This window comes from Toxotes jaculatrix, chromosome 2 (genome assembly GCF_017976425.1).
Source record: "Toxotes jaculatrix isolate fToxJac2 chromosome 2, fToxJac2.pri, whole genome shotgun sequence".
Lineage (NCBI taxonomy): Eukaryota > Metazoa > Chordata > Actinopteri > Toxotidae > Toxotes > Toxotes jaculatrix.
In genome coordinates this window covers 14,399,809-14,413,421 of record NC_054395.1, presented here as the reverse complement: position 1 = coordinate 14,413,421, position 13,613 = coordinate 14,399,809, and the positions used below count along the sequence as shown (strand labels likewise).

The 13,613-nt window shown below is 41.7% G+C and overlaps 1 protein-coding gene across 1 annotated transcript in view; it reads right to left on the bottom strand.

Annotated features, from left to right (window-relative positions):
• phactr3a (phosphatase and actin regulator 3a) overlaps positions 1-13,613 on the bottom strand; it is a 28,360-nt gene that overhangs the window by 9,279 nt on the left and 5,468 nt on the right. Inside the window, exons 2-4 of the mRNA XM_041058905.1 lie at positions 2,417-2,581; positions 1,425-1,592; positions 302-517 (exon numbers count right to left, since the gene is read on the bottom strand). Coding sequence (XP_040914839.1) covers positions 302-517; positions 1,425-1,592; positions 2,417-2,581 — 549 coding nt within the window. The remainder of the gene's footprint in view (positions 1-301; positions 518-1,424; positions 1,593-2,416; positions 2,582-13,613) is intronic.

The following is a 13,613-nucleotide window of genomic DNA, read 5'->3' as shown; positions in this document are numbered from 1 at the left end:
CTCTTGAGCATCATTCTGCTGAACGATATATCCCTCAATTACCGAAAGTAACCACTGTACTTATGCACACTTTTACTTTAAGTCCTAAAAAATCAGAATTAAAAATCAAATAATATAATAATAATGTATCAGTCACAGTACAGACTGACTAATTTTACTTTCGATACTGTAACTATATTTTGTTGATTATATTGTATTATACTTTATTGTAATGTAGTATTTTTACATTGTGGTATTGGTACTTTACTATACAAAGGATCTAAATATTTTTTCCACCACAACCAAATGACTTAGCACTCACCATCTCCAGTACTCAGCTGGGGCATAAATTTTGGAGGTACTTGTGGTGGGGAAGTTCCTGGAAGAATCTCCTCTTCGGGTCTTTCTTCCATCTGGTCTCCCATGTCCTGCAGTCCCTCAGGTAAATCCCCGGCAGGGTGCACCTCCTCGTCTCCCTCCTCCTCCGGTAGCGGTACATTGTCTTCCACTCGTTCACAGTCCTGGAGAGGGGCAGCTACTGCAGGACATTAATGATCGGTGAGCAAAACATTTCTAAATGTTGAGTGTTGTTGTGAAGAACAAAAATAACATCTTACTATTAATCAGATGGCAGCTGTGAAAACAGCTTGTAAAGGAGTATTTTAACACGACTGGTGAAAAAAAACACTTGATTAAACTGAAACACAAATTAAAAGAAGTTTGCTGAGAATTAACTGAAAATATCAACTTGTGAGTAATTACTGAAATATAAGTTGCTGAAGTTTTGAAAACAGAATTAAAATTAACATACTGTTAAATGAAGAACAGTAATGCAACTTGTAATATTTTGCAGAGCAGCTCAGCGTACACTTTATAATTTGTAAAATGTAACTGAAATGTACTGTATATATACTGTACTAACTTTATACATAAAAACCAAATCCATGATGCACTTACAGCACTGCCTACAAAACTATTGTGTGTTTAAGCAATAAAGGACTAGATTTCTACCAAATACACATTTAATGGACATTTGTAGACCTCTCATGGCAGGTGAGAGCAGAGGCAAAGAACGTGATTGAACTGTCTTTGCTGCCCTCTAATGGTACGCAAGTAGAACACTGATTCAAACACAAACATCTCAATTATGTGCAAAATGTCAACAAAATCAACAGATATTTACGATTATTTTATAACATGAATATCGTTTTATTTTTTTCTGTCGCAAGAACAGCATATAAGCTTTCCATCCTCAGTCGGATTATTTCCAAGCTTTTTATCAAATTGATCACAGCGATCTCATACACTCTCATATTGATTTACTATAAAACTGAAGCAAAGACACCCAGCCACTTTACAAATCCATTTTCCCTAATCTTTTGCTTTTTCAGCACTGTCATATTTATTGATTAGTTGGTCCCAAGTACAATGAGGGACTGTCCTACCTGAAGGGGGATGCTCCTCCTCAGGACCAAGGTATTCCACGCTGCTGACTGTGAGGTTTGGGTTCAAAGGCCCCCCGAATCCTCCGAGCAGGACTGCGCCATCTGAGCAGCAGCCCTGGGTGGGGGAACTTGGGTCGTGGCATAGAAGACCGCTGGATAATGCTACATCTGGGAGAGGATAAGAGAAGTAATGTATGTGTAGCTGTCATGAGTTCTGTGTTGTGGATAAACAAGATTATGTGGCATTCATGTGAAATATCTCCACTGATAGAAAGTCATTTCTGGAATTGATGCTGCACCCCCTGTTGCTTAATCTCTTCTCTTTCTATTTCTCTCTTTTTTTCAGACAGCTTTTTAAATACAGTTACAGTAAAAAGCATGAAAATCTTTTTTATTGTGCTGCAAACATAATATCATTTCATTCAGATGGTTAGAAGACAAGTCAAAACAGCTCTAAGTGTTGTTAAATGGCCTCCTGACTTTTTCAAAAGATTGCCAGAAAATTACTTTTCACATATTAAGATGCTTAACTCTGTGAGTCAAATGTAATAATAACATGAGCAGCACAAACTGGAGCCATGTCTAATGTAATGCAAAAACACTGAAACATAGCTCATTACATTTCCCATGTTGTGGTACATTGGAAAAATATTCTTATTCATTTTGTGATATTTATGTCAACCATATCCCTAAATTCATAAAACTATCTTCCATTGATTATTTCATTTAGATTTTAAAATGTACACAATATGTTGTTAAAATATATATAACATATAGAGAACACTTCCCTGGAGTCATTATAAGATGATGAGGACTGACTTAATTCAGACGGTTAGAACTCTGCTTGCCACATCTTTTCACCCACCCCCTCTCATTATCTCTCCCTAAGGTAATTTATAAGGGGGGGATGAGGAGAAATGCGAGCGAGTGCATCTGTTCGTAGAACCTGGAAATCTACAGCCTCCTTCCACCCAAACCACCCTGCACTGTACCTGTGGAACTCTGCTTGAGCTTCTCATTTTTCTTTTTCCTCCACTTCCAGGGCTTGAAGATGCGCCCCAGGGTGGCCAGCTTGCTGTTCCGTCGAATGGGTGGAGTGTGGACCCCGGTCACCAGGCAACCTGTCCTCAGCACCCTCTGCTGGTCTACCACCTCTACTACACAGAGAGTGGAGATGGAGAAGACACCCAGAGAGGGACCGAGGGTTGTTACAGGAGGATGAAATGGGGTACGGAAAGAGAGGGTTGGGGGTGTGGACAGGAGAGAGGCAAAGGGAGGGCAAAGGGGAGAGGGAGTGTGTTGCAGTAAGGAGGTGGGGATACAGGGATGAAGAAAAATCATTTAGGAGAGAGAAGGAGGGAGAGAGAAGGCAGAACACAATTAGTATGCTCACCTTACTGAATAAACCATGATGGACTTCAAGTGCTGTGAAAAGATTGAATTAGAAAGACTAATTTGATCACGGCACACTCCCTCACGGCTGTTATTTTCCTGTGAATCCCCTCTGTCCGAGCCATACGTCATGTATCAAAATAAATATCTCTCATAGTCCAAATCTGGAGGGAACATGAGAGCACACAGACACAAACAGGCTCGTAAGAACAGAAGAGATGTCTTTCCCCGGAAACCAACAGGTGTTCGAGCCTCGCTGCTTTTCCAGAAACAGCATTACACTCGGCCGCCTGGTAAAACAGGGATGACTGTTTTAATGTCACCATTTTTTCACTGATCCACTGCTACAGGGATTTGTGTTACTGTACTGTCCCAGCTCTCACTCAACATACAGAGTGTCTCCACAGTGATCAGTGTTTCCAGGAGGTGCAGCTGTCTCTGAAGAACTGAGTCTCAGTGCAGATACAGTGTATTTTTGTTATTTCATCCCACAAAGCCCTGATGATTTGGGGGTGTTCATGTCTGTTTCTCTATGTTGCTTATGTCTGCGGATGGTTGAATCGCATGTTATGTTTGGAAAAACAGACAAAGAATTTATTATTGATTTTTTCTTTTAAATCCCTATTAGCTCTTACAAAGTGCTTGCTGATCTTTCAGAGTGTGAGATAAAATGAAAATAAAAATACAAGGCAATTTAAAAGTACGGGTAGTACACACCATATATGCAGATCGGAACATAACTAAGCTGATAACGCAAAAGAAAAGGTCAACAATGAAGATGATATAAATAACAAAAAGAAAAGAAACAATCACCAAAATGAAACTGCATTAGGTGAGATTCATAACGTTTCATATATAAACTAAGTTTCACATTAAAGGAATAAAAACAAATGAAAGAGTTAGCAGTAACCTATATAAAGTGCGGTCCCGGATATTAATTCATCTGTTGTAATAGGTGAGCTGTAGCATCTACTGCATTCCCATCCCTGCACAGAGAGCCCTTTTCTCTAAGGAAACTTGTATTTCAATGAATAATAACTGTGAGTCATATCAAGCAAAGTGTGGGTCTACAGATCCATGTGCGCACATTGCTGCTGGATTTCCCACATCTTGTCACAAAGAGAGCCAAAAAAAGAGGAAATGTACAATAAATGCTGTGTATTTAAGGGCTACATACGTCAATGTGACAAAAACGGAGCGATATCTGCCTTCAGGAGGCTGATATCTTTGTTCAAATATTCAGCTGAGGAGGAGGCAAGGATTTGTGATGGGGGATGTTGGGGAGAGGAGGGGGGGGGGGGGAGGAGGGGGGGGGGGGGGATTTGCAGAGTGGCTCGGGGTGTGATATGGAGTACAGTGATGGAGGAGGGAGGATACAGCTGACTCCTTTTCATGTTTTTTTTTGTTGCCCCTTGTTTCTTTCCTGTAGCACATGGGTAGGGAGTAAAAAGAGGATGGTGGTAGTGATTGGAGGGGAGGAGGGGAGAGAAGAGTAGAAGAGGAAGTGAGAAACAAGGAAAGGAAAGACAAGGTGGTAGTAATAGAAAGAGGGGTTGCAAGCAGACAAGAGGAACAGCTAAAGAAAGAAAATGAAAGGAAAAGTATGGCAAGACAGAAAAGAAGTAAAGGAGAATAGATGAGATGAAAAGGGGTAATTTCCTGTTTGGACTCTGACCCTAAAAGTTCTTGGAAACAGGTCAGTTGACCATGCACACCCGTCTCACTGTGTCATCATCACTACTGTCACACATTCAGCATGGCAGACGTGGCGCCGCACACAGAATCCAGGTCAAGCTTGAAGGAAACGCACCCAGTCGCGCAGAGGAAAAAAAAAAGCTTAAGAGAAGGAGAGGGGGAGTGGGAGGGGTAGCGTCTGTGTGAGAGGAAGAGAGAGAGATAGTGTGTGTGTCTGTGTGTGTGTGGAGAAAGGGAGAGGAGGTGGGGTCAGGCCCGCTGCTGTTGCCATGGCGACTGTATCCAGATGCTGCCGCAGCAGTGGGAGCCAGCGGGAGGAGCGAGTCAGTCTGTAGCTTAGAGGAGAGGAGGAGAGAGAAGAGAGGAGCCCCCTACACAGACACTGCCTGCCACATCTAAAGCCAGTGGCAGCACCCAGTGCATTGTGGGTAAGGGGTGAAGCCACATGGAGGACGAAATCTGTCTGCATTTTGAAAGAGGGAAGGAGATCGGAAGGAGGGTGGGGGGTGGGGTGGAGGGGGGGGGGGGGAGGGGATTCCAGGGAAAAGAAGCGAGAAGGAGAGATGGGAGGGGGCTGTTGCTATACGGAAGAACTTGCAGGAGAATCTGCGCTCGTCCAATCGCGGAGCAGCTATTTATAATGCATATCAAGTAACTTCATTTTTCATAGAAGGGGTGGCTGTTCAGAGAAAATGACAGGAGTCTGGGTAGAGCACAGGAATTAGGGGAAAACACATGCGTGCACATGGAGATTTCTTTTATCCGCTGGAAGAGGATGTATCGAAATGTGTGTCAGATAAGCATGAATGGACTACATGCACCATGTGGCGGAGATGTGCGATTCAAATTAATATGCTAATGCAAATAGGATTTGTTAAATCCACGTGTCATGCTGATGGAGTGGACCAATAGTTTGTTTGCCGGATGCCCATTAGTTCTCTCCAACACTAGTCTGCGCGCATTGTAAGTCCAGTCAGGTGCTGGCATCACAGTTTTATACAAGATAAACAATTAAATTCCCAATAAAAAAAAAACAACAACACTACAATACAATTCATAAACAACCTCAGGAATGCAGGCAAATATAAGCTATGACTGCTAAACTCTATACTGCATTAGTGGACTGAGAACTCAGAAATGATTTAAGAGTGCAATAAAGTAGACAATATGATAATGTGACTTGGCAAGAAAAATAAAACAGAGCGCATTTGTGTGCCACCAGGGACCACACCCCACTTAACCAGCTTGTCAGCACATTCAGGAGCATAAGATCTCTCCCCACGTGTACTCGCAGAGCACATCCCCCCCACCAAGTACCCAAGGTGAGAACTAACCAACAGGAATGGGGTTTTCTCTTAGAATGTAGGAAGTCTAAAAAATGAAAGCTAACTTTAAAAAAAAAAGAGCTTTGTCGATGATGAAGTGCCAAAAACCCGTCTCTCCCGTTCTGCTGTGATACTGACAACAGCAAAGGCAAAATTATGTGACTGAGCAATTAACACGACTCTGCATCTGTTTGTGAGCTTTTTCAGATCTTGCAGTGAAAGGGATTCAAACTGAGAGGTAGGAGTGATACCAGTGGCTTTGTTTCAGCAGTGAGGTTTTGAGGGGCGCAGCCTTGGTTTGCTGAATCACCCGATAGAGCGATCTAATGAGTGGGCTTGTGCTTGTTTAAAGCTCTCTCAACAGTATTGATAAGATCAAAATAAAAGGGCACTCCACTATTAATCTAGTAGTTCACCGGGACAAATATTGCCTGTTTGTATCATTGCCATTGCATATCATGCCTGCATTGCAAATACACTGAACATCAATAATGTAACATCTTATCTCACAAGAAGGTGTTTAAACCTCTTAAACACAATCAGCACTCTGGAATGTCACTGCTGTAAATACTATTCGTCCTTCAAAGTACAGTGCAACACTTACTGCAGAGCCACCATGAGGCTTACACTTAAGTTTTAGAATGAAACATCTTTATCTTTATATCTCTATTAATGGTCCCCTCAGGGTGAAATGTAAAAACTTTGGTGATTTCTTTACTTTTCCTCTAGCACCATTTATCCAATACTTTGATTATTGACCATGTACCTGTTAAACTAATGACATTTCCGTCAGCCTCATCTGTAACTGTACTAGTGCTGATTAGCAAATGTTAGCATCTTAGCATAATAATGTGCTAAACTAAAATCTTTAACATAGTAAACATTTCTACTGAACGACTGTTAGCACTGTCATTGTGGGCATGTTGCTATGCTAGAATTAGCATTTTGCTGAAAGCACCACTGTAACATTACACATAGCTGCTAGTATGACACTGTACTCTTACTATATATCTGCTGCAGGCACCTCTAAACTAAACCAATGGCTAATAACAAAACAAAATCAATATCAATGTCCACTCTTTCCTCCTCAACAGTCTATCTGTGCTTCATTGTTCTCATCACAGCTATAAATAACATCAGACCGACCCTTGACTCCCATCATCTCTGCAGGCCCCATCGAGCCTCGGCTCTTTGCTCCAGCCGCCTGCTCCTTCCACCCAGGCAACCGACAATGTGCCCTTGAATGGACCACCTCCTTACCCGCTGCCACGCCAGCTAACCTCCTCGCTTTACCCCCCTGGCTTTACAACTGTGCTGCCATCTGTCTGTAACCCCACTGCCTCAGGGGCCCGACCACAGTCGGGGCACCCAGCGAACAACTCGTGTTGGAGAGATCGAGCGGCAGAGGAGCTAAAAGCAACGTAGAATGTAAAGAGAATGAATGAGAAAAAAAGGCTGAGATCCAGAATGGTAGTGGTCAGCTGTAGAGTGGTTTATTAAAGGAAAAGCAGAGATAATAATTAACACCTACACAAAATGACCCTATTTAGACTCTAAAAAGAAAAGTCCACTCAGCACAGACATTAATAATATTTGAAAGCCTTGTCTCATAAACCTTTTTTTTTCGTATTTTGTCCCTGCTCTGAACCGTCCCCCAGAAAAATTCACCCTATGTACAGATTTGCATATCCATACACCAATGTTCAGCCCAGTGTTTCAACAGTACATGAATTAAATTACTATATATATCACAATAGTACAATAATAACATGACTAATTAATCAACAATTGTTCTCTTGAGGGGAGTTTCATTAAAAATGCATTTTGGCCAATTCTGCAACCATGAACTCACTGGGTGGATGACCACAACCACCACTGTAGCCACTGAGGTCATGTCCTTGTTTTTCTATTTTTTTTTTTTTCCATTTTCATTTTTCATACAGCGATGTACTGCATTAGGAAGGGAAAGAATAGTCATTTCTCCAATGAAAGCCCAATCTGGAGTACAACATTCTCATTTTACAATCTATGCTAAAAGTAATAAAGGAAAAAAAACACATTGTATTACCCCACTGAGCAGTCCATATTAGCTATGGTAAATAAGTTCTGGCCTAAACAAACAAAAGTAACAGTGTTCCTTAGGTAAAGGTGTTAAGATGACTCATCCTCATGTGGATGTTGTGTACAGTAATTTGTTCGGGAATGAAACTCATTTCTGAGAAGACGAGATATCATGAGTGTAAGGCTACATGAGTCTGCAAAGGTCAAGCCTCCAGATCATCAAAGTGATTACAGCCCAAGTGTGAAACTCCGGTGTGTGGGTTACTGGCATAAAGAGAGTGAAATGATGTCAGCGAGGCCAGCAGCCAATAGGAAGTGCCCGAGGCCCTTGTTTGTTACCATATGTTGGTGTTGAGAATGAGGACTAGTGGGTGGCTTCACGTGTAAGTCTTTGCTGCAGGATCAACAGGGAGAACAACGAATGTAGTTCAGTTCCGTTTCTGATGAAAGGCTGTTTCTCTGGTTTCTCTTGTGAGTTTAGATTTTCATGACATTTGGACAAATTGATTAGAATCTGGTGGCAACTGCTAGAAGGTTCTTCTTGCATCAGTTATCAGCAAGTACATACTAATATCTGTGTGATGTAATACTACAAAACAAAAGAAGTCTTTAATATTAAAGGGTACTCCCCTGATTTTACACAACAATATCAATTTGTAGTTGTAAGATTTCCTTGTCTACGCTGGAAACACAAGCAAATGACACACCAACAGTCACCACGTTTTGACTTAAATATCGCTAAACTGTGATTGGTGCATGACATCACCCTTTGCCAACAGAGCCCCACCCACATTAAACCAGCGAGAAGAAACAAAAGCACAAATACAGAAATCTAATGTTAAATCACCCAAAATGTTCAGGGCATTTAAATATGTAAAGTATAACTAAGAATTTTCTTTTTTTAATTGTAAGTCATTTTTGCTTGCTATCTTAAGAAATAAAACATTTAATACAAATTGAAGTGTAGTACAGCAGCTTTAAGAGCTGTAAAGTACTTATGAGGGTTTGCGCTCTTCAAATGTTTCTGTATGATTATTAATTGGCCTGGACAGTAACTGACCACTCATGCTGAAAATAGGTACAACTGCTCACACAGACCTACTCAAAATATGGATGATAATTCTTAGACACACATATGCACAAGCGCACACATACATGGCAGATTTAGACACAGACACGCCTCTGCGTTCCAACCAAAAAGAGATGGGCTATCTTTGACCAACTGTGAAACCCACGCTGCAGCCATCACTTCCACCCAGTGGGCCAAATATGTTCCTGCTAAAAGTGCTTTTCCTCTCACCTACACAATAGGGCGAGCCTTGGCAAATGTCACCCCAACCTGCTCTCCCAAACCCAACCACCAGAGAAAGAAGAAGCCTCCGACTGTGTCCAGGAAGACTTCCAGTCCATGGTTAAGTTTTGGGCCATGCTCCCATTAGAAGAAATCTCATCTTTTTCCCTCCAATCAGGTAATGGATGTCTTGGTTCACCCTTCATACCTTGGGCTGTTCCTGCTGTCTATCACATTAATCTAACAACCCACAAGATTAATATTGACTCATTCAGCTCCTTTCATATATTCAAAAGTGCTGCTTGCTAAAGATTTGCCGCTTGACAGAGGTGGTTTAATTATAAAATTACACTTTTAGACCCTGCTGACTAAAAAGTGGCAGGCAGCCTCGTGTTAAAGGCTTTCCCCGGAACAAAAAGGTCATAGCTTCAATCCTGCAGCAGCCAGTGTGTCTATCAACAGTTCTAAAAGTGTCCCTGAACACTATCCCAAACTCCTACTTACTCAGTCATTTTGAGCTGCCTGAGATAATAGCAAATGTAATGTAAAACTCTCTAGGTTTATGCACAGGTGAGTTAGCCATGGGTCTGCAAAGGGGCGTGGGTGTTTTCAGTCAGAGGCTAGTTATAGACTCCAGTGGCAGAGTCAGGTGGGTGAGCAATGGTGTGTAATTTATTCCAGTTATTTCCACTGATTTAGGTCAAAGCCTGAAAAATTTATATAAAGCACACTGAGAATATGCATGAGAAAGAGGAAGAGAGAAAATATGAAACAGAGACTCACTACACCCACAATGTGTGCGAGCACATGTTGTGTACATGTTTTTATGTCTACACTTGATAAAGAAGCAAGTAACTCAGTTTCACTGGGCTCCCATCTCTCTGCAGAGAGGTAGAGCACATCCTGGTCTCCAGGCAGGAAAGACAGTGGGAGATGCACAAAGGAACAGTACAAATCACCACTGTTAGCACTTGTAATCCCCAAACAAGTTCCCACAGCAATGATGCCACCTACTTTTGGATTCCCTCAAGTGTGCAGCAATGCGAGCGTGGGACCGTTTGAGCCTATTAAAAACAACTCGATGTAAAAGCCTGAGCAGTAGCTGGAACTAGAACTGGGAGCCATGCTGTACAGTAAGTGTGTGCAAAGCTGCTACTCCTCAAGGAAAGCACAAAAGTGAGTTAATAATAGCATGGTATTTTTTTTTTTGCCATGTTATTGTCTGAAAAGGTGTATTTCTCCCATGTGCTGGACCTCAAATAGATCATGCAGGGCCAGGATGAACAATGGCCAACAGCTCATTTTCTGACGCCAGACTGTGCCGACACGAGTCAGTGCACTAACTGTCCAGTAACCTCATTTGTCACGGATATATGGATATGCTTAAACAGGCCAGACGTTACATCCATGGTCGTATTTGTCATTATACCATGTAATAACCATGTCAATAGCCATCTCATGCATATCATGGACGACATACTGAGGACATGAGGTCAAACAAATACACTGCCAGTTAGTTCTATAGAGTCATACAGTCATGACAGCAGCTAAACCTGTGGCCTTAGTAAGTTAAAGATAAGCAGAGCAGATGATCCTGCTCCTCCTTTGATTTTAGACAAGATTTATTATATAAAATAACTTCATTAAAACTCTGAGTAGATCCAGAATACGACAAATTTGTTTCTGTATATCTTTGCTGTTTTGAAAACTGCTTTGACTGGAGCATAAATGAGTCAGTCGTACAGTAAAACTTGATGTGAGAGGTGTCTGGGGACTGACAGGAAAAGTGTCCACTGAAGATTTTGCCCAGTTACTGAAACACATTCATTTGTGTGACCAGCCAGGCTGCAGCTGCGCTGTGTCAGCATGAATGGTGCTGTGGTGAAAAAGACATTATCTGGTCGTCAAATGGGTTTTGACCACATGATGAACCTGCGTCGATGAAGAAGTTGCTAGAAGCCACTTGCTCATCAATAATGGCCACAAACTCTGTACCACAGGTTCGGCCACAGTTCTAACAGCAGTTTGTTTTAATGGGATTGGATTGGAACTTTTGGCTTACATGAATGCATGGGATGATTAAATTAAATGGAATTTGTGCCCGGATCTGCACAATGTGCTTTCCTCATTAATGTGTCATCGGTGCAAAGAAAAAAAAAAAAAGAAAAAGAAAAAAAAACTGCCGGGCCTCTTTCCCAGCAGATCAAAAGCCCGGGTTGAGTCGAGGCATCAGGGATCCAGGACAGACTTATCAGCACACAGAACACGGCTCTGCTCGGTTCAGCAGCCTGCTGCAGTGCAAAGGCTGGTGCTGTCCATGGTGCTGAGACTCGCTCTGCTAAAATACAACAAAGACTCAAGTCCAAAATCTCTCCCTATTTGCACTCTAACGCAATATATTTCCTTTCCATCATTTCATTTGCTTGTACAAAACTATTATTTTAAAATTATCCACATAGTCCCCTCAAAAATCTCACCTTGTAGCGAAAAGAGAAGGCTGAGCCTGTAATTGTCACTTCTGCACTATATAGTGTGCTTACCACAGTAGGTCTGCAACTAATGACTCTGTTCATTATCAGTTAATCTGCTGGTTATTTAACTCAATTAATCAATTAATTGCTTATTCCGTGAACGTCAAGGTGGCATCTTCAAACTGCTTGTTTGTCTAAAACCCAACATTATTCAAAGAACAGAGAAAAGATGCAGATCCTCAAATCAAAGAACGTGGAACCAGAGCATTTTAGCATTTTTTTCCTGACAAATGACTGAAATGATTATCAGAATAGTTGCAGGTTAAACTTCTGTCCGCTGAAGAATTGATTACAGTTAGAAACACTACAATTATGTGACAGATCAGCAGTAAGTGGTGGAGCAAACTTATGATTATCCATAAGTTATAACCTGTAATATACTGCTTCTTCAAACTGAAACAATGATTGAGTCATGATCGGGTCACGCTATTTCATTCATTCATTCATTCATTCATTCATTCATTTATTTATTTGTGTGTCAAGCTCTATGTTTTTGTACAAAGGCCCGTCTATTAGCAGGTGTCAAAAACTAGTTTTAATGTTGTATTTGCCTTTGGTCGATTCTATCCTAGAAACTCGAACGCAGTCCGGCAACACAATGAAAAGCTTCGATTCATTTCCCTTTTATGACTGTTTCCCTTTTAGTACAGTTATCTGATCTGGCTATGCATTTCATTTACCATCTCCTGAGAGGCACTGGCGGAGATGTTCAATAACACTGTAGTGTAAGTGCCTATCAAACAGTCACGCTGTGGAAGGCCTCACACCACTTTCCCTCGTGTCAGCTTGCCATAACATCATACCTCCCCCTCATTTAGGCACACAAACTTTACCAGCCTCAGGTTCCCTTTTCTTCTTTTCTCACTCCATCTCTTATCTATGCCTTCTTCCTGCCTGTCGCCTATGTTTCTCTGTCCCAGACAGGAGCGTTTATCTGTGTCGGGGCCCGGGACTCCCGTCTGCCCTCTTCATCTATCTCTGACTGAATTTGGCAGGTTAGTTAGGGGAGAGAGATGCTGCTACAAACAGGTGTGAGGATAGAATGCATTGATCTATGTGTGTCCATGTGTATGTGTGTGTGTGAGAGAGAGACACTGGGAGCACTGCTGTGGATCTTACAAACTCATTTACCCTGGAGAGATGGAGCAAGACGGTAAACAGGACTTTCTTTCTTTCCTCATAAGATGTTTTGTTTTGTGTTATAAAGCCTTAGTTAAAGTGGCTGTAATGCTAAAATGCAAATGCATCTTTCAGCTCACTGTTCTTTGAAAATTGCTGAATTGTTGAAGACGACTGATCAAAAATACAGATGTCCATGTTTGCTTATTGCTTGTCTTTCATCAGGTGTGTTTTTCAGCGGATGAGTCTTGTGTGAATCTCAAATGTCTGAGCCGCACTGAATGCACCAACAAGTAAGAGGAACATGGTGTTCGTGATTTAACTTTATGGTCTTAACTTTACAGTCTAAATAGGATCCCTGGAAAACTGTCCAGGCTCTGGAGCTCATGCAGAGGCTTTCAAGATCAGACCCACACGGCCACTGCTTCTTTGTTAATGGTCTCCCATAGACAATCCATCATCTCACTGTAGCCGGTTAGCAATTAGGACAACTTCTTGGCTTTCTTTCAATAAAGGCTGCTGTATCCTTGTCTCTTTCTCTCCTTGCACTGTTTCCCTCTCCTCCATATCCTTTCTGCCTCACTAATTTGGTGTCCCATTCTTTTCTCTCCAGCATCTTTTCCTCTCCTTTCCTCTAAAATGTGTCTCCACTGTTTCACAGACTCGACGCCCAGAGGAGTTTCCTCTCTTAGCTCTTTACCCTTCACACCATTGTGTATGCAACTTCCTGAACTCAATTTAACCTCAGCCTTTAGAGGCTAAATAGCTCCATTAC